General features: G+C 34.3%; 1 protein-coding gene across 1 annotated transcript in view; it reads right to left on the minus strand.

The window, feature by feature from the left end:
• The window catches only part of KIF6 (kinesin family member 6), a 145553-nt gene that overhangs the window by 62767 nt on the left and 60373 nt on the right, over positions 1 to 22413 (minus strand). The window contains exons 11-13 of the mRNA XM_030447857.1: positions 21912 to 22017; positions 21059 to 21194; positions 18799 to 19011 (exon numbers count right to left, since the gene is read on the minus strand). Coding sequence (XP_030303717.1) covers positions 18799 to 19011; positions 21059 to 21194; positions 21912 to 22017 — 455 coding nt within the window. The remainder of the gene's footprint in view (positions 1 to 18798; positions 19012 to 21058; positions 21195 to 21911; positions 22018 to 22413) is intronic.

The raw sequence follows: 22413 nt of genomic DNA on the forward strand, positions 1-22413 counted from the left end.
ATTATGGAAATTTTTTTACATTTCATGTATGACAGCTTAGATGTGTCAAAAGAAAAAAAAAATAATTTCCAGCTCCTGTTTTCAGCCACTTCTTTAAAGCTGCCCATGGGATCACATTTGATTGTATAGTACCCAGACACATCCAAAGTCCTTAATTAGTAGGTACAAAGAGAGAGCCTGAAATGAAGCATGGTAGGCTTGGCAGAAGCTCAGGGGCAGATACAGAGGAAAACATGTAGTCAAACCCACAGTAACCTTAGGAGACCCACCCAATGGTTCTGCCACTTCTAAATAAATAAGATTCACTTTTGCCTGTGCTGAAATCACACACTTCAGATTACTTCTCATAAAAAAGGACATACATGCACTGTATTGTGCAGTTTACATTAAACACTGCATATTAGAAACAGGCTGTGCATTTCCCTCTCTTTGTAGGAGTCTGAATCTGTTCCCTTCAACAGAAGATGCAGTTGTAAAAATTTTACTAATATAAGAAATGACCGACACATCAGGCACCTGAGTTATCTATACACTTGAAATTAGCCTATTGTGCTGAAAGTGAATATTTCAGTTAAGATTAATATCAAAATAAATTTTTATGTTTTGACATCTTTCTTATGTAATATTGTTATAGAGGCCTTCCAGAACCTGAATGGGACCTACAGGAAAGTTAGAGAGAGACTTTTTACAAGGATGTGTAATGATAGGACAAGGGGTAATGATTTTAAACTGAAAATGGGTAGATTTAGTTTAGGTATTAGGAAGAAAATCATTATCCCTGGGAGTGTTCAAGACCAGACTAGATAGGGCTTTGAGCAACCTGGTCTCCTGGGAGATGTCCCTGCCCATGGCAGGGGGTTTAGAACTAGATGGTCTTTAATGTCCTTTCCAACCCAAACCAGTCTGTGATTCTATGTGTTTGATATGTTGCATTAGCAACATGTGTTTCTTGTTTTAGCCCTGAAAAAGGGCTTTTTTACATTCTAAAATTGTCCACTTTTTTTTCAACTAGACCAACATATTTAAAAAGAGCTACAATACTATCAACAAAATGTTCTACATGTTCTATGACTTTTTGAGTGATAGATATAGTAATTAAATTCTCCTTTTCCATGTATTTTTCTCAATTTTAGAAAAATTACTTTGAATAGTGGGATGAATATTTTAGGAGCTCTACCAAATGACAACCTGCACATCTGTGAAGTCATTACAGCTTGGACCAAATCAAAGTGAATTTTTTTGCTAGGGACATCTGTACAGATCCACATGTATTTTTGGTGCCTGCAGAGCCAGCTCCACCACCAATCTTGCTGGTAGCACCATAAACAGAAAAAAAAGGCATATTTCATTTCCACAGCACCTTAAGAGAGGAAAAATTATTTGTTATAAACATCAATCTGGTTTTGGAAACACTGTACTTTTAATTTCATTACATATTAGCTTTATTCTTTATTATGATCCTGAGGTTTTCTGAAGCAGAAATTTTAGATAGAGAAGAAAAAAAATATCTGCAGTGGGGACACCATGAATCAGTACCAGTTTGGGCCTATCTTAATATTTCAGACTATGAACTACAGGACTGAAAGGGCCACTTCATGAGAAATTGGTTTCCAACTCCAGCAGCAAAAGAACGTAGTATGCTGAGGTAGAGAGCTGAGAGAAGAAACCATGAGATAGCCTCCATGGGAGATACCCTCCATCAGTCAACTATCTAGATAGCAAAATAATGTCTGCAACAGGAGAAATCTATGGAAATACTGATAAATTACTCAAAATAAAAAAGATTTTAAGTAGCATCAGTCCTTGAGAGAAGAAATGTATAAGCAGATGATCAAATTTTTGGAATACCAAAATGCAAATATAGCAAGCCCTCTTACAATGCTGCTGACAACTGTTAAAAAGAAAATAATAGACCACTTCTATGGAGAATACTGTTTTTATGGCCAAAAATATAACTGACAACAAACTCCACAACAGCTTACTCACTGATATTCCTCTTCAGTTACTTTAGGTCTGACAGTACTTTTGCTCTGGCAATTTCACAATAGAGATTAAAATTGTTATTGTAAAGCCCCAGGGCAATTGCAGACGTTTAGCTATGTGGATGAATTATTTTTTTAGTGTTGATATATAATAAATTGAATATTCAAAATGTGTAAGCTCCTTTTCCAGTGCAGTTTGAAAACTGACCTAAAAAAGCCAAACACCTAAATGTTTGCTCATGTCTGAGTGGATGGGTGGAAGAAGTTGTACCAATATGTTATTACGATCAATGACAGCCAGTATTGCACTACTCTATCCTATGTATCAGCTGAAACCTTGCGTGTGACCAGTTTGGGGACACCAGTGTGTAAGGACAAGTGTGTAAACACAAAGTGATACAAGCGAAAACCTCATTGCTTATCACAAGACTAAAAGTACTACGTGGCAACAACTATGGTTTTGTGGTATCTGTAGTTTAAACTGCTTGAAGGAAACAAAAAAAGCTCAAGAAATGTCATTAATATTACAGAAGTATTTCTGGAATTCAAGCAAATATCCTTGTTTATTCCTTTTAGGACAGAAGACTAAGAAACACTTGCAAAAAACCCCCAACCAATCGGATTCCAAGAACCCATCTGATTTAGAAGCAATACTTAAAACTCCTCATTTTAAATTGAAGATGTAATTTAAAACAGGAATGTTAAGTCCCCCAGCTAAAACTATCATTTGATGAGCTTGGAAATTTAGTTTTAATTCAAAACTGGTGCAATTTCTGCCTGTCATTTTCTCAAACTTCTCTGTTCACTTTTTTGAAGTATATCACATTATACAAAATAAGCAAACAGAAAACATCACATGAAATACCATCTTTAACTTCCAATATCATTGTAAAAATATCCACTCACATATATAGATATCTCTAGGTTTCAAATTACTAAGACAACGTGAGAGCTCCCCACTGCCAGTCATGTCATCTTCAAACAGTTAAAAATGGATTATTCTTTCCTAAACAGTATGTCCAGCCTTTTAAAGCCAGACCTCAAGGACTCTTCTCTTTAATCCAGGGATTCACTTGGACCTTTTCCTCTTTGCAAATCTATTTCTGGGACATGGTACATCCACACCAGGACAGTGAATGAAGAACACCTTTTACATCTAACTACAGTACTGCTCCCAGAAATTAAGGGGAACATAAAAGAGCAACAAAGAGGAGCACATTCATAAAAAATTATTATTGACCTGACAACCTCAGGCCACATACCTCAGGAAATATGGAATAGACATTGGAGGTAGCACAGAGATGACATTGGCCATGAACAGCACCTATGCTATAGCAGCTGCAAAAAGTTGGAGTGAGGGTTTTTTGGTAAATGTATTTTACTGCCTTTTAATAATGAACTACCACTTAATGATAAGAAACTTTTATATTTTCAGCTTAGAGTCAAAAAGCTATGAGTCTTGTAGAACTATTGGAAGATCAATTACAACTCTATGATACTCTGCAGGTGAAATCCCACCATGGATATTGGGCCAGTGAGATGATAAAGATTATCTTCTTTGAGGGCAGATTCGCTGCAGAGAAGGAATTATCTCTCTTACCAAAGGGAGAATGAATAGGCAGAGAAAGCAAAGACCCTTGCAATTGCTGGTAAGTTGACCAAAATATATTGGCTATTCACTTTTCTTCTTTCCTCAGAGAAAACATTTGAAATAATCACGTCAGGGTTTACAAATATAATTTTGAAACAGTAGTGTGCATATTCACTCCAAATGTAATCCTTGAAACCTCACCATGTTAAATTAATTCACCTTTTTGATGAAGTTTCCATCTTAAATTGTCCCTGGAGGTGGAAAGTGATTTCTGTCCTGCAGTTATGCACTGGTGTAGCATACCCCATGAACAACTAGTCCTTCTGCCATGACAATAAATATCCACCGTCAGCAAGATATTAATTCCTTGTTTTTATGTGCAGCACCCATTCCCCATGAAATAAGTCAGAGAGCAATTCGATATTCTAGTGTGGTAAAATAAAGCCTAAGATTTGGCAACATTTATTTGCTTATAATAGTTCACAGAATATTTGTCATCCAGAAAACCTACCAGTGCATCTTTAGCATTTTCTTGACCATTTCCCTTTTCTCACATTGAAGTGTGACTATTTATAGAACTATATATTATCTTTTAAATACCATGACCCTGTGAAAGATTATAGTAGTTACAGATCACTTATTATGAGATGGATATCTACACTGCAAAACTGATTACATATTTTTTTGTTTTGCCATCCTGAATACTGATGATAAGAAGCAAATTAATTTAGAAAAAAATTCCTGATTCTGCAATAAGAATGCAGTGGAATTCCTCCCATCTCCCATTTCCTCTCTCAGGTATGTTCACAGAAGTCAGAGAGACAGCTAAGACAAGTATAAGCACACATGGATAAACATGGAGATGCAAAATCTTTTTCTCTCCTGACAACGAACAAGTAGGGAAAAATATCTCCAATATAAGAAGGCAACTCTCATTATTTAAATACAAATTCTTTTTCTTTTATAAAACATGCATACAACTTCACAAGAACATGCAGCATATATCACATCACTTCAAAATATTCTCTGTGGAATCTGCTCCTATTAATTTATTGTCAGCTTTAGATATTCTGACTATGGTCACCACAATAGATAAAAAGAGAAAAGTTAAATGGTAATTATTCTTATGATGTCTATTGAATTGAAATTGAGAATAGAAAAAAGTCAACCAATTTGGGTTATTCTGTATCTTAGTTATGATCTTTAGCTTCTCTGTTTTGAAAAACTCTCAATTTAATGAAAAGCCATTACAGTCTTCTCCCAGTGACATTAATGGCAAAACTTATTAGTCCCAGAGGCAAGACTACCTTATTGTCTTTCTTACTCATCACAGGACAGAGGTTTCCTGCTGAATATTCAGTAGTCTCAGTAGCTATATTAGGGAACTTCACTTTGAAAAAAACTCATGAGATGTAAAATATTTGAGTGACATTGTATTTCATACTGGCACAATTCCCACTGTGAAAGCAACTTCCTTCAGTTCCTTTTTAATTAAAATGTGTAACTGACTGAACTATATGATTAACAAGCAGCAAAAGGATCATTGGACAACTTTTGCACCAATAACCTCTGTAGTTACATATCTGCTTATGTCAAGACACAGAATTAAGAGTGGGTTTGCCCCTTGGAAGCCTGTTGAAATAAGTGACAATCACCAGAAAAATAGCATAAGTCATCCTGAATGCCAAGTACACTATGTTTTATACACTATGTTTTACACTATGTTTTATGGCTTTAAACTGATTGATTTGCTTAAGATCAAAATGGGACTACATATTATGGAGATTCTTTATCATACAAGCTTACTTTAATATTAAATGTGCTGTATCTTACATCTTATCTTGTATTAGTCTTTAATTAATGAAATAAACCTGCTGAAAATCAAAAGGATATTTGCCTAGAACACTGACTTTTTCTTCTAGTATTCCCTTATGTAAAATTGCTCTAATGCTCCTGATACAACACTGAGATATTCTTCCTCTGTTTCAAAACTCAGCTCACCATCTCCCTGTACAGTTAAAGGACATTTCTGAAATACTTGGGATTATTTCTCCCCAGTGCTAAAGCTGTATGTAAATGGCATAAATAAGTAGAGATGATCAAAGTCAGAGTATTGCAGAAGAAAGGATTTTTAACAAAAAAATAACACTCAGAACTTTTCCAGCTCACTCTGAGTGCTTTATACCATTTTCTTCTAGTGAGCAAGTAGAGATGGTATCGTCTATTTGTATGCAGCTCTTGGAATATACAATAAATACTGAAAATACTATGAAGAGGAATGTTCACCCATGCTTGCATAGAATTTTAAGTAGCTAATGTACCCCAGATTTTCATTAATGCTTCCCAAACAAATTAGCTACCAATAAAGAGAAGTGATTTCAGGACCTGTGTTGCAACAGTTATGCTGACTGAAAATGAAAAGTCAATACTTTCAAGGTTTTACATTGGTTTCTGCTTCTAATTCACTGTCTTATTCTCACAAATCATTTCATCTGTTCCTCAGTGTTAGAAAAACAAGATTTTGCACATACAGATGGTTGTTGCACATGAAATCTCCAAGTGATCAAGAAAGATAAGCCATTCTATTTTAAAGTGATCAAGAAAGATAAGCCATTCTATTTTAAAGTTGAGGAAACTGGTTCAGAGAGATGAGGTCACTTGTGTAAGTTCACAAATTTAGTAAATAAAAAAGACTGAAATAAAAAACAGATGCCCTTCATCTCAGTCTGGAATCTTAACTCAATGCAACATATTGCCTCTACAATGCAATGGAAAACTGAATTGTTCTATTTACATTTTAATTCCACACAGCAGTAGAAGCACACAAACAATAGTGTATATGAGGGAAAAATATGACAAACAATAAAAAAAGTTTCCAAGCTACCTACCCTCAGTCAGACAATCTAACCTGTCACAAGTATTCAGTGAAAACTCAGAAACACACAAAGGCAAATGTTAACAGAAGCTCATGCAGTATTCAGGAATTATTGTTACTAAGAAGTTGTTTCATTTCTTTTGGAATAACAAGAGTGGCTCAAGAAGTCACACTGCAAACCAGGCAACTGTATGAATTTTCTGTGTGTAAGTAACAAAGTTTTTGTGTAAGTAACAAAAAAGTGAATATTGAAAGAAGTATCAAAAATACAAAAGGAAAGGCAAAGCTTCCACCCCAAACCAAATTTACAGCAGCTCTCATTCATGACATAGCAAGCACAGCCTTTACCATTTGTGAAAGGTACACAAAACATTTATTTATCTTTACTTGTGCTTTAATTATTGCACTGAACTGCTTTCAAAGCATTTTTTATTGTCTCTTCAACCACTAAGAGAAATTTTAATGACTTGAAAAAAATTCTACAGAGCTCAAAAGCTATACTGTTATTTCATATATTGTCTTTTGGTACTCAAATAAATCAATTATTAAAAGGTATATACTGATTTCACCATTATCTGTGAATTCTGTAGCATGTAGCATCTTTTTCTGAGATTGATTTCTTCTGTCATAAGTATTTGTTTTTCTCTATAAACTTTAGGACTTTGCAATAATATTTATAAGAAAACAGTAATTTTTTTCAAGATTCCAATCTGATGCATCCCAGTGTGACTCATTGCTATTATATTTTCAGTATACTATTCTCCCTATTAGCAATTCTGAAACAGCCTCTCATTTGCAATTACTCTTAACAAACACATTTGATACAAAACAGCTTTTGAACTACTGTTTTTCATGCATCTGAAAAAGCTCTAGAATTTGACCCCAAGATTAAAAACACAGGAAACTGAAGGCTGTGCTTTTATTATAGGCCTGTAAGGAAGATTGCAGGCACTGTTATTGAAATATTCACAATAATAGCCTTAAGACAGTAGAAATAAAAGAGAAGGAAAAAATACCCACAGTATTCTTTAAACCCAGAAAGTTAACCTACAAAAAGAATAGCATAAAAAATAGCACCTGACCAGCCAGATAAAATTGTTATATTTCGTAGCAAATATGTTTTTTTTATTCATGTGTCCTTTTTAATTGAAAATTATACCTGACTAGACGAATTCTTTTTTCATTTTTTATATTTATATTCATTTTTTTGAAGGTAGTAATTAGAAGCTTTACAAAACCTCAGGTTACTAATAGGCTTTTGCAAACTGTGCAGTCATACAACACATTCACTTGTATCTCAACTGCTTTCTGATTTCTTTACCATTAAACAATAGATGCTGTCTCATTTTTTGCAGACATGAAATGGATCACTGCAAAATGGATGCTAGTAAGGATAATAGTTTCAGTAATTATGTACACTTATGCTGAACAATTATTTCATACTATTTTTATTCTATAAAGAAACTATCAGTTTGGAACAAAAACGTATTACATTTGCAACTGTATCTAGAGTCTGATAATTTGGGTAAAATTCTTTTCAGAGGCTGTTAGGGGTGATCTTTCCTTTACCCTGTAACATCCCTCTTTACACTTTCTTTCCTAAAGTCCACATTTTTGCAAAAAAAGCAGATTCCAGGAAATGAAGTTACTTGTTTGGATACAACTGCCAAACCCACTTCCTGTACGCACTTGGCAGGAATGTTCCGGTAAAAAAAGCCTTATGACATTTTTCAATCCAACCAAGATGGGCATTCCATTCAGCCACACAAAATCTCAATTTAGCTCCAGAATTGCATGCCAGTGTTATATATTTGACTGCCTAAAGTATGACAGTCCAGTAATAATAAATGCAATTTTACATTTGTCAGGGAAAATAGCTTCAAACAGGTTCCAATCAACAGGCACACCAACTATTTCATCTATGATCTGATATTATTTTGGCTTTGGTATTTTGCTGTTTTTCCTCTCTTCTCTTTGGACTGCCCAGCATGTGAATGAACTGTGAAGAGTAACTTATGACAATGCTGTAAAGAGACCTTTGATTGGGACATGTCATAATACAGTCATTGTTACGTTTGCATCGACAGTACTTATGCCTCATTCAGTAGTAGATGGAAAAGGAAAATTTTTTTAGAAAACATCTATAGCAAACACCTTGGCTGCTGTAACAGCAAAGCATCAAAGACATGATAGTCATCAGATGAACTGAAGAAGATGTCAATGACTGAATCTTATTTTGTTGGGCTTTTAAAAAGACATTTCACCAGGCCTTGCCCTGCACGAACTTACCATGACACAGTTGGGTGTCTGACTGTAACAATGTAATTGTTCTAAACATAGTGATTAAAAATATCTATAATGGAAAAAGCAACCTGTTATTAATCTGTCTGCTTTGCCTACAGACCAGCTTGTTTAGTTTAATGATTGAAAAATTTGCCAGAGAGATCACAATTAGGTATACAGCTGGGTAAAATTGTAACTTATTTCTATATCCCCTGAAGTTAATGATGCTCCAGCTCTCAGGTCCTTGTTTTTAAACCCTTGGTTCTTTTTGGAGGTAATGGATGAATTAAGGCAAACAAGCAACCACCTCCCAATTCCTGTTTTTGTTTTATTGTACACATCGTTTCAAAATACACTTTAGCATCTCTTGTCTCTATCTATTTTTCATTCAATAATTCTCTTGGGTTCACATTTCGTTCACTAGTAACTCAGATCTTCCTTCCCCCCAACTGACAGCCTCTCTTGTTCCTCTTCACATTCTCAACTTCATCAGGAATACAACCTAAGCAACACATCTCTCTGTCCTTTTCTGCCCTATTTATGAAAACGAACTTGCAGTCCGTCCCTGACCTTCCCTTTTTATGCCTTTCACATGAAGGTTCTCCTCCCACTCTTTAGATAGGGAATTGTGAGGCACCAGAACTATTGTAATATCAGTTGATAACACTGTCTACTTCTACTACACTTTCATGGCAGCCACAGAATTTTTACAAGAAAGACAAAAAGTAATATTCAGAAATAAATTTCCTATTTGTAACCAGCAGGTTACATTCATCACCTTATCACTTGGATGTATCCTGGATAATATCTCTGTATTATAAAGGCAGTGGTTTTGAGAGAGAATCAGTAACTATTTCAGGCTTTTTATATAACTTTCATTGACATTGTAGATGCATCTAGTTTAAATGCATTTGGTATGACATAGCTTGCAAGTATATTCTTTTTTAAAATCCTAGTAAATGCAAAAGGAAAAAAAAGCTTGAAAATGTCAGCTAAACACATTAGAAAGCATAAACTAATGTGAGATTACAGCTGAAATGCTCCAGCTCTTCATTAAAATATGGTGCATGAGTCTGCCTTTAAGGAGAGCATAAATTAGATATATACATTCTCTAAAGGATGCCATGATATCAGTCTCACTTTTACAGTGAAAACTTTTAAGGCTAAAGATTTAGTAATCTTGAACTACTGGTGTGATAAACCAGACTATCTTTGTATTCTCTATATTGAGACATAAATATGGAGTAACTGCTTGGATTTAAGTAATAAGCAAAAGAGAGACAGTGCCTTCTTGATATGGTGTGCAACTATGTGTTTTAAAGTTAATCCCTCCATTCAGACTTCTGGGAAAATTTATTTTTAGGGCCAACATAATGAACTGAGGTTCTTAAAGGCTTTTATCTCTAGGTAATACAAAGCTTAAAAGGGAAGCAGAAAGCAATAGTTATATGGTAACAGGCAGAATGAAAAAACACTGCAGAAAGTTTCAGACATGACATCCATCATTAACAGCATTTGATTTTCAGATTACTTTTCTACAGTAGTTTTGCCTAGCTCTGAGCTTCAAAATACAATTTTTCAGCTGATCATTATTTGAAGGAATTACAGAATTACAGTAGACACTGAAAACACTAAGATAGCAAGAGTAACTTCAGCAACATGAAGAGGCAGCAGCAGTTCATGGGTCAGAAAATGACCAAATGGAAGAGGCTTGTGATTATAAGACTCAGAATACAATAAAGTAAAAGAGTGAGAATTACTGATTATAGAAAATTATTGGAAACTACTTTGATTATTAGAAACCTAGAAAAGACCGTAAAAGATGAAATTTAGTTTTATTTGGATGTGGGTCGAATAAAACTATGTGGAAAAGCAGGTTGGGGGATGACACTAGGATTAAAACTATTTGTGCAAGTATTTGCAATAGCAACATTAAAAACAAACAAACAAAAAATCTTTGAGCAAGTGTTTTGCTGAACAGTCATTAAATGACTCACAGAAATCCTATGATCAGGAAAAAATGAAATTCAGGAAAATTGCTAAGGGAGAGAAGATTAGTCATAAGCACTGCAATACAGAAGAAAAGTAGCTTACAACGTTGTCCTGACTAGCTTCCACCATTCACTATATCAGTCAGGTATCAGTGCTTTGAAGAACTGGAATTCCTGCTAAATGCTTACCAAGATGAAATATTTTCTTTAGCCTTCTTCTTTCCTTCTGCTACAGGAAAGTGGTCATAATTACATGCATCTCAGGGAGCCTTCCTCACAAGTTTACAAAGTGCCACTTGAACTCTTTGTATGAATCTGTGTACTCAGTCCAACCTTCAAATTCACCTTAAGGAAGTGCTAGATCATTTCCTACCTGCATCTACAAATAAAGAGATTAAAGACTTTTTTGATGTATTCCAGAGTACCTCAGTCATGGATCTGTAAGACCAGCCCTGTAATGGAAACTTTTCTGTAATCAGAGCTTTTACCTGACCTAGAAGCAGAGGCTACTAAACTTACTGTGTCACATAATGGAAAGCTGAATATTGTCTCACCTCTGGTTGGGTATCTCACCTCCAGTAATTTGTTAATCCCTTCTCTCATACAAAAGTCAATAATGGGCAAAATTGTCTTAAATTAACCTAAATATTACATACCTCTTGCTAACATAACATTATTTAAAAGGCATGTTTCTGAACTTAAAAAGTGGCTGAAAATTAACAAATCAAAGGCAAGTTACTAAACAGATGTTCCAGAATTGGAACTGTAGGAGTCAAAAAGACAATGTATCAGGCATCATTACACTGCACAATGTTTGATTTTTTTTCAGTAAAAGCATCCAAAACTTGAGAGCCCATTCTCCCTGAGGCAAAAAGTCATAGCTCCATCAACTTCAATGGAAAAATTGCATAGTAATGAAAGCACAGAATTGGCCTGAAACATTTGTATGAAACTTACCTTAATGTGTTAAACGTACTACAGATACCAGGAAAAAGCAGGGCTCTGTGGGATATTTACAATAATGTCTAGTTTGGTTTTACATTGAAACTACTAAGATTAGTCTCTCAAGACTGTTTCTGGTAGGAACTGGATGTGAAAAGGCATTTTTCTAGATTCAATAGAGAAACAAAAGCAAAACAGAACTCTAGAGTATTCTATTATTTAACAGCATTAGCAGTATCTGCACAGAAATGCCTAAAGATTTGGCTAACAGGAAGACTTTCTAGAGTTCTGTATTACCCATCTACATACATACAGATAAAGGCACTGTAGGCTCTTGAGACTGATGTTCACAGCCATGACAATATGGAAGAATTTTCACTGATACATTTGCCAGACCTGACAGTCATACACAAAGAAATATAATCACCCTTCAAGTATGCAGAAACTTCCAGAAGCATTTTTTACCTCTAAAATATCAAGTCAAAGAGCCTCAATAACAAGAAACAAAAACATCTTTAAGGAGTTAGTCCAAAGGATCCAATAGCATTTTTAGACAGCCAAAATATGGCTAATGAATCAGGAAGCCTGAAACATTTGAAATAGTAGAGAATTTCAATAGAACACTAGGTTACATTTCAGCAGACTAGTCTGGGTAAGAGAACAGTACACCAGCATAAAAATACTGGAAAGTTTCCCTACCTAAATAGACTCAGGAGGAAGGCAGTAAAAATTGCCAAAAGCATCTTTAACAAGCTTCCAAATACACATTCCACATCAGAAGAGATTCCCTGCTGAGAAGTGGAAAGAAAGACATGATAGGCATCTTAGAAAAACCAGAAATCATTTGTAAAATTAAATAAATGTGGAGAAAGAAAAAGCTGTTGATGGTCATATAAGTGGTAAGTGGTTTTACATAACAGTATTTTCAATATACAATAATAAAGATTCAATGTCTTGAAAAATTAATTAAAGTGCTGTAATGAACAACTCCCCAGTTTCATTTAATCCTTCAAACTTACAAAATCTGCCTTTGATGCTGCAAATTGAGATCTAGCTCCAAAACACAAATTCTGGGCTTCATCTCCTAAAAATAACTCTGTGTTTATATTTATTAACACTTGGTTAAGATGACAAAAATCTCAATACACTGGGATTTATCATAGAATACCAATTGCAAGAGCTCACTTAACTTTGGATCTTACAGCATGTATTTATGTTTCTTCTTAACAAAGAATACTCAGCTGTTGTTGCTTACATAGAGCCTCATATTTCTTAACACATTTGTTTTTTACAAATTTTCACTCATCTTAGTGAGTATGGTTCAAAGTCCTCACTCACGTAAAACTCACAATGGATTCACTGAATTCTGACAAAATAAAGCTCTTGGAAGCAGTGCACATGAAAGAGTAGATTCTGGAAAAATCCTCCCCAAAAAAACCCCAAAAATAAACAACAGAAGTTAAGCAAGTTTTCTATAAATTCTCAGTCTTATTAGTACTTACTGCAATCAATATACTTCTAAAGAGACCAATTTTCTTCTAGAAACTACTTTGAATTCTAAGTTTTTAATTTTTGTTCATTTCACAAGATTAAAAAAGGAAATCAAACTATCGTCTTTAAGTCAGAGATACAAAATTATAAAAGTACATGACAAATTCAAAAATTCCCACAATTACATGCCACAAAACGTGTGCCTGAAGATAATCAGGCCTTGATAGTTGTGTGGAAACTTAGCAATAAATGTTTTATCTGGTGATATGTAATACCACAAAATAACTTTAACTTACGAGAAGTCAATTTCTGGAAATTTGTTCAAAAGCATATTCTGTCTGCTAGTATTTGATGAATTTATTTGAAGGCCTTTTTAAAATACCTTAGTCTTAATCAGTGAAGACTTACACCTTTTGCTTGGTCCTTAAACTTGGCAATGATGAAAAATTTATTGTAGGAAATAATTTCATGCTTCAAAAATTAGCCAATCACTGACTTATTTTAAATATTAGGTACAAAAGGTAAACAATAGCAATGAAATATTCACTACACTACATCTTACTAAGTGATGGTAGAAATTCAGCTGGAGATCAACTGGAATATAAACTTTTCTTCCTGTAAACAGAAAATATAGCACATCTTTTCTGACTCATGAGTAAGATCAACAGTAAGTCTGAAGAATACCCAATGAGCTCTTCTGCTTACCAAACAGCAATAAAAAAGGTACATCTGCTTGTTGACAAAGGATCTGTCATGAGCACAGGTCCCCCGATATCCCAAAGCACTATGGACACAGAAGACTTCAAGAAGCATACACGTTTGCTGAGCACTTACTTATTCTGGAAGGTTGAGACCTGCCTTTTGTTAAACTGAATGACACAGAAGAGATTCTGCTGGAAAACCTCAGTAAATCCTTTCCATTAGGAAGCTATCTCTGGGTTTTCCAACAATAGAAAGAAGCTTTTTCCCAAATTACTACATAAATATATAAAAAAGCCAAGATAAATATTTTGAGAAGTCTTGATACAAGATGAAAATATTTAGCTTTCAGAATTGAGCAGTTGGTGTGTTATCATCACTGTATTCATAATCACCATCTGTTTATAAAATCCATCTCTCACCTTTTATTTTAAAGTCTGCTTGGCAGTTCTTCAGTAGGAACGCTCTTTTTTTGCACATGCTTGCACAGTGCCTAGTAAAAAGTGATCATAAATGCTGAATGGGATACAAAACAGGTAAGTTCTTCAAGAAACTTTCAAGAATAGTCACACCTTTTTCATGAAAGATAAGTAAATGGCTAAAATTGGTCAAAATATGACTTTAATAAAATCTTTTGAGAGAGCAAAACAACCCCTCTCAAGCCCACCAGATTATAAAACTATTTGAAGCTATTAGTAAGATATATTGTGTTCTTTGAATGTCACAATTTTCACACAGTTCTCTGGTAACCAAACTGTTTATATTTATGAAGAAAAACAAATCCAGCAGGACAAAAAATGGTATCATATATCTCTTACACTGACAGAGTTATGAGAGAAGCAAGCAGCAGTCTGAGACTTACTTCCAAACTAAGATGTATATGTACAGTTGTGATATCATAAAAGTAAACCATAACATGCTTATCACTCCAGTGAAATACAAATTGAGGTCTGATTTTTTATTGTGTTGCCAGGTTTATTCATGCTTTGATTTATCCTGAAACTGCTGGTTTCTAATAACAGAAACCATCTCCCATGAAAGATTATATGTAGTACTACATTTGAATTTGGACTTTACATACAACATATCTATCAGAGATGAATTATGAGTAAAACTAAAGCTGAAGTTGAGACTTTATGATGAAATAAATTATTGTATTAAAAATGAAATCATTGAAGCATTTGTAAAGATAACATTATTATGCCAATAACTTATCTTTGCATTTGCTGGAATGCTTTTCTGAAACACAAATTAACAGCCAAAGAGTTATGGTTGTTTCAGATAAATAAGATTTATGTAATATAAATTAAATTAATATAAATTAAATAAAATTTATGCAATAAATAAGAGCTGCTACTGAGTATGTCAGAGTGTTTTGCTCACTTTTACTCAGGTAGTTACAGGCTTTTAAGTTAGAATGTTCTGTGATTAAAATCAGTATTGAAAAGTAAGTCCTCGTCTTTCATGGTGTAACACCTGGACTAAGATAAAAAGTTCTGGTCCTGTGACTCTGAGCTAACTGTATTACACAAGCTGTGAAAGTTCCTCACTGGTGGGAGCTGCCTTGCCAAAAAGTCAGCTGCACGCAGCCTTTCACTGCTTCCAGGCAGCTCACCTACCACCCCCTCCTAAAAGGAGCCCTGTGGGTTCCAAGAAAAACACATCTGTCAGCACACAAACTGTCTAATTTTTAGCTGAAGAATTCAATGCTATGTAAACGAACGTCATAAGTGAAAGTTAGGGCATTGCTAGGACACTTCACTTGTGTATTCTGCTCTAATCATCAAGGACAGCATCCTAATTCAAACTGCATGATACACTGAAAAAAGCCCTAGACATAAGAGAGCAACAATTCACATGTCCAGTTTCAGTTGTTCTCATTAGGTTTGCCACTGGTATCAATCCTTGTGGTTGACAGCATTTTACTAAGGACATTATTTTGCATACAAACCCTGATACTTAAACAAGAGCTAAACACATATCTGTTCAGAAACAAACAAACAAAGGAAAACAAAAAGCAAAAAAGAATGACCCACTTGGAAATCAAATCTGGGGTGTAGGATTTGTTTCTCTCTGTGTTTGTGCAGTGATTAGCACCAAAGGCTGCTATGTGGAGTTTCAGATACAGAGGAGGTGGGGAAAAGATAAAATGTCCAGAAAGCTAAATATTACAATACATCATGTCTTTGCAGACCTATTATATTTACTCAGTTTCTTTGGAAAAAGTATACACATTTAATGCAGATTGGACTAAAAAAACTAGTCACAGGCTTGTCTCCATAGATATGTGCAGTTGCAGCAGTACCTCATTCACCTTCCAAGTCAGCCTGCTTTGGGAAAAATTTGGTTCAGGAGTCATTTTACGGTTGTGAGGAACTTAAGATAATTTTCCTCTTAACACATCTTATTATCTTAAGATCAGTAGTTAAACAGAATGGCTACACTTCTCCTGCTTAAGTCAGTGCCTGGATAGGTTAGAGTAGAAGCATGATTCCCTATATCTTTACATGCAGAAATGGCCCTAGAGCAAATGGGAAAAAAATAGTAAAAATAAGTTTTACCATACAGAGACAGCAGTTCTATGAGACAATACATTTTTTTTCCATACAGAGACAGAAACATTGTAAATATGTTGACAAAGCTGCCTGTACTATTATCATTAGTTTACTTTTCATAAATATTGTAGCATAAATGACTGATGGTTTTTCTGATGGCTTGGGATGCAGGTGAGTTATGAAGCAAAAGCAGTAGCAAATCTATCATGAAAGTAACAAAATTAAATTATTCCATTTAATATCACATAATGGTAAAGATCTGTTTCTGGGCAAAGAAATGTTAAAGCTAAAGAACTCAGCACCTGCAAAATAAATGAAAGGTCCTAAGATTTATTTTAAGAAAGTAAATATTCACTAGGCTCTTCCACAACTACTTAGCTAAAATAAATATTTTTCTCCTTACTTTCTGCTGATTTCCTGGTTTGACTTCCTAGTTTAATTGTTTCCAGATAAGAAAATGAGATAGGAAAATGAAAAATAGATTTAGAGATGTGATTAGAAACACTAGAAATACCACTTTACATCCCATGAAATCAGTCTGATTGTAGAGATGAGGCAACAAGAAAGCTTGCAAAGTAATTAAACTGTTAAAATAGTTAACGTGTAGTTTACACATACATTAAAATCTTAAATGATGTAAAATATACAAAGTGTTTAAATGATGAAAAATAGGTGTAATAGTACACTAAAAGTTCTACTTGGCTGCTGTCCCTTGGCTCAGAAGATTAAGTAAAATATAGCAAGTCCAACATTACTGGATTAGTCTTGTAGCAGAATGTCAGGCCACTCTAAGAGGAATGCAGACACACAAGGCCACCTAAACCAGTCCAAAAATAAACAGTCCCCCCTCCAAAGCTTTTATTTACCTGTAACTCTCAAGCAGTGCCTGAAAAGTTAAAAAATAAAATAACTGTAAATGAACCTAAGAGAGTACTTTCATGTTCACACTAGCACGTTGGTTATTGAGGACTTGATGGTTTTCATGCCCATAAGGAAAGACACAGGATGTAAGACCCTGGCCCAAAACTGATTCAAAAGAGGACAGTAAAGACTGTGTTTCTTGCTACTTTAAGAATAAAAAACATCACATGAAGTGCAATCTAATCATATAAAAAAAAAGTCTGATCTCAAAAGTTACTACTGTCTCATCCCTGATAGATGTGCTCCTCATCTGAGTGGGATGGGAATCAAATACATTTACTTTAATTTATTCATTAACCAAAGACAATACTTCATCACTGTGGCAGATTTCCTGTGTAAAACATCTGTTCCAAGTAATTATTTTTTTCAGAGTAATACACTCACCTAATGAATTTTAGAAAACAAACAGCTCACTTAGAATAAGGTATGAAAACAATACACGGGCTTTACTAAATGAGATAAAACCCATTTACCAGCTGTGGACACCCAGTACTCATCTGCTGTTGAAGGCACAGCACATGATAAAAAGGTGTTGAGTGTGTTAGCTATCCTAAATAAATGCATTATTTACTAACTCAACGCTAGCTTGTTTGCAAACTATATGAATTAGTAAACCATTACAGAAACCATGAAAATATATATTTTTAAAATATATCAGCACAAGAATTTTTACTTTGTTCAGACTTACTAAAGCCTTGCTCCAGAAAGGTATTGTTTAATTAAAGATACTCACACATACAAAAAGAGAGCTATTTGTAACTTCTGAAATGAAGACCTCAGCTCACTTAATCACAATAATTTTTTTTAACCATAGAAATAACCACCATGGTTTATAAAAAATGATAAATATAACCCAAATATCTACAGTGTATAACATAAAAAGAAGTCTTAGCAATAATAACAAAAATTTTTGTGTTTGCAACCTGGTAACAGAGTTAGAAGCATAAATAATGAAATTTTCTATTAATTTAATATAAGATTTCTCTCCTAGGCTGGGAGATTAAAAAGGGGGTTAAAATCATTTGTGGTGCTTAAGAATTAATAATTCCTGAACAAAAGTTCTCTCAGTATCTGCAGTTCCAGTTTAGATTTTTAAAAAATAAAATCAGTATTTTCAAATCTTTCAGGGAAAAAAAGTATTATTTCCCAGTGTTTTTTAAGGAAAGATGCTCAAAAAGTCCTTTGCTGAAAATTGACTCAAACATTCAAGGGCCTACGACTGAATTCATACCCTGGTTTTGTAGGACAGTTCAAGAGAATACTCACATCAGTTTGTAAAAGCCATCAGCATCTTGAGAGGGCTATACATTTAAAGCCCAACATTTATGGATACAGAATTAGCACAAAATGGGTGACATGGAAAACAGAACTTTCTTGTTCTGGTAAACATTTGAATGATGTGCTGTAAATCAGACTAATAATCAGGTAACTCATTAACTCAGTAACTTATTTAATTACTTACACTTACCTGTTTGTCTGGAAAGCAATGGTAGTCTATACACTGCAGAGTTGAAATATTTTCCCTCTTTCAGACTAAAACTGCTAGATGGGCTTTGACTTTCTTCCAGGTTTGTAGAAAGAGACTGATCCAAGACTGTTGTACCAGAAGAGGCAGCATTAAGCTGGAAAAGAGCATCTTGAGCTTTCTTTTTTTCTTTTTTTAGCATATTTACCAGTATATCTGCAAGACAAATTAAGGAAATCAGTAAGGACCTCTTTTTTATAAATAAATGATCATGCTTGTCCCCCAAATATTTCTTTTTTCCAAGTGGAACAATTCACATGGAAGTCTACATGTGAATTTGGAGTTGGGCATATTCTTTGTACTCATAGTCAACCCTCTTAGTTTTTCCAAACAGCAGATTAATTTTTACAAAACTGTAACAAATTCACAATTTTGGATCCCATTGAATCACATCGTGATTAAAGCAGTTAGAGACAATCAGGACTGAAAACTCTAGCATTACGTTGCCATTGTGTGACATTCCCTTTTTCATTTTTTAAACTCTATAATAAACAACAATTACAAGCAAATGAAAACACTCTTAAACTTACAGGTAGCCTGACAAGTGCATCAAATCTGTAAGTTTTTTGCACTAATAAGGTTTACTGAAATGCAGAACAGATCTTTGAGAAATTTCTTCCAATAGCACTATGTATTTTCTGGGAGTATATTTGGTATAAACATATACTGCCTAATAGCTAATAGAGAAATTGCAATGAAAATCCTATGTACAATCAGCCAAAACCACAGGAGTCCCTCTGATATGGGTTTTTTATATGCTATTCATTTTAAATGTAATTAATGTTATGAATGAACAGAAGAAAATCTAAGTAGTCTTTGGGGAATATTCTTAACTGGACTAGGTAGCAATAACAAAACACTTTACAATTCAGTTGTTATCATAGCCCTGAGCTACCATAGGCAAGAAGGATGTCCTAGTTTGACTGAAATGTTTCCTTCCCAGCTTACTTCCCACCACTTCACCACAATAGAGGTGTTATTAATTTTCTAATTATGATGTACAGTCACTTAGTGGCTGCACACCCTGTAAATCACTTTGGGTTCAAGGTTTTTAATTTTATATACTTACTATATAAATCCAATATGGATTTACACAAGTTTCTGCTTGTACCCCTGCAAATAAAGCTGCAAATATCTACTAACCACAAGTGCATTTCATAGATAAATTCTGATTTTTTTTCATTATCAATGTCATACACAGGAAATAATTTATTTCAGAAAGAAATGTTTCTGGTAATACAGATCTTAAAATTAACATGAATTTTTAAGATGAATGGTAGTCAGCATTATAGCTAAATGCTGAAAAAAACATCTTGTCTTCTGTAACAAAGCAGAAATAGAGACACTTTCCTGCCACCCCATATCAGATTGGTAGTATATTACACCTTGATGTCAAATGCCATTCTCATCTGATTTATAAAATTCATCAGGAATTGCTGAGCAAAAAGAATGCAACTGAGTTTGCCCAGTGAAAGCATATATTCTATCTATAAACTCAAACCCAAAATAACTCAGTTCTCTGCAATATCCAAGTTTTACCCACAAAAAAGCCACAAAATTAGGGACACAATTTTCTGGTCTGCCCATAGTTCTGTCAACCTGCTTAAAATAACTCCCATCCATGGTGCAAGCCCTGCATTTGTTTCATGGGAAGCAGTGAAATTGATAAAACATATATGAGAATTACAGCATCTTGATATGCAAAAAGTTTCATCTTTAATGTAAGTTTCAAAGTTGCATATAAAGATTGCAAATTTTATATTTATTCTGAAGGCAAATAGCTCACTAGTCCCCAGAGCAGCACTTAATTTGGCTACAAATAACACTACATTAACAAAAAATTTTATTCTTTATAAGGTAATAAGTAGGTCTTTATATAGCATCAGTTTTCCATTCTAAAAAAAATGGTTTAATATACTTGGTGGAGAGTGTTTTAGGTGTGGCTTCATCCAGGATACTTGGATCTTGTCTGGACCATTCTAAAGCGTGGATCCAGGATTTTGGTTTGGCTCACAACTGAAATAGAAGCAGGTGCATAGAAGTCCTGACACATATATTTTGGGAACTGAGAAATTGCTTAAACACAGTGGGGTCAATAGAGAGAATTGCCTTCTGTACAGCTAATGACTATCTCACACATAAAAAAAGACCTTTATATCTAGATCAGATCAAACCCAAATATATTTTTCCTCATAAAGGATACTGATTTCATTGTCTCTTTGCAGCAGAAGCTCTTTCAGTTTCTTCAGTTCTTCTGCTTCTTTGTCAGTGTCTTTTTCTTCAGAGGGATGCTGGGAGAGCTGTTTTCTATCAGACATCTTTGGATTATTCATTAGTTGCTAGTAGGAGAAACAAAGCAGAATCTTTTAACTTTACCTGCAGTAAACTTACTCCGAGACTTTGTAGCTGTGGTATAAAATAAAAGCTTTTCTAGACCCTTGAGAAAACAAAATCACACCACTTGACTGTCAACTCATGTGCACTGAGCCAAGTATGGGGCAAGTTGTTTTTAAGCTTTCACCATTAACAATGTAAATAGAGCCTAATTATTTAAAGATAGCAAATTAAGATCAGTAATATATAAATTATTATATTGGAAAAGGAAATCCCAACATACAGGAAAGCATATATAACCTTCTATTGCTTTTCCTATTACTTTCACTTGTTCTTCCTAGTTGAAGTGTATTTTCTCAATGATTTAGAAGGGCTTATAACATCATCAAGAGAGGTAGAGTAACAGATACAAGGATATGGAGTTTTTACTCATTATTTTTCTCTCTTTCAACATGGTCTGTCCAAAAGAAAGCCTTTGTAGTGCAGGGAATAAGATGGATACACCTATTCATATACAAATAACATGTTTGTGCTGCAGCTTCCAGTGCTCTCTTACATTTTACTGCATGCTGAGATCCTTGCTGAGGTTTCCAAAAACCACTGCTGAATTTTTCCAACTAAACTTCAAAATTCTATCATTCCTCCCTGCACTTCACACTTAAATTGTTTTATCCTTTTCCAATGCCTCGCAACTGTATTGCATTGATATTTACAAGGAATACCTTGACACGAATGAAGCAATACTTGATCTTCCGCATGTCAGCACCAACATCCAGAGTGCTATCAGGATCATTGTCTTCAAGAAAGGTTTCAATTAATTCATCCAACCTGAAAATATATAGCATTTTTACAGAAAAATCACAAGTAATCCTTAGCTGAATACAATGCAGGATTTACCAAGCTAACTGATACTAGCAAACCATTTTCCTTCAAGGTCCATGGAATTGCAATGTACTTTTGTTCCAGATGCTAAAACTTAGATTTTATACTGAAGATATTAGAACTCCATATTAGAACATACTTGCAAATGCTAAGGAACAGTTTTAGAACTAAAAACATCTAAGAAGTAATCTTTGCTTTGTCTCACTTCATAACCTTCTGTGCTTCTACCATCACATAACTGAAAAGACCTAAAAGATCTAAAGCTGCTGTTTCCTTTCTCTTACATCACATGTAATGTGTCTGGCATTCTTGAAAAAACACAACAGCCCAATTAATTTTTTG

Source organism: Calypte anna, chromosome 3 (genome assembly GCF_003957555.1).
Source record: "Calypte anna isolate BGI_N300 chromosome 3, bCalAnn1_v1.p, whole genome shotgun sequence".
NCBI lineage: Eukaryota > Metazoa > Chordata > Aves > Apodiformes > Trochilidae > Calypte > Calypte anna.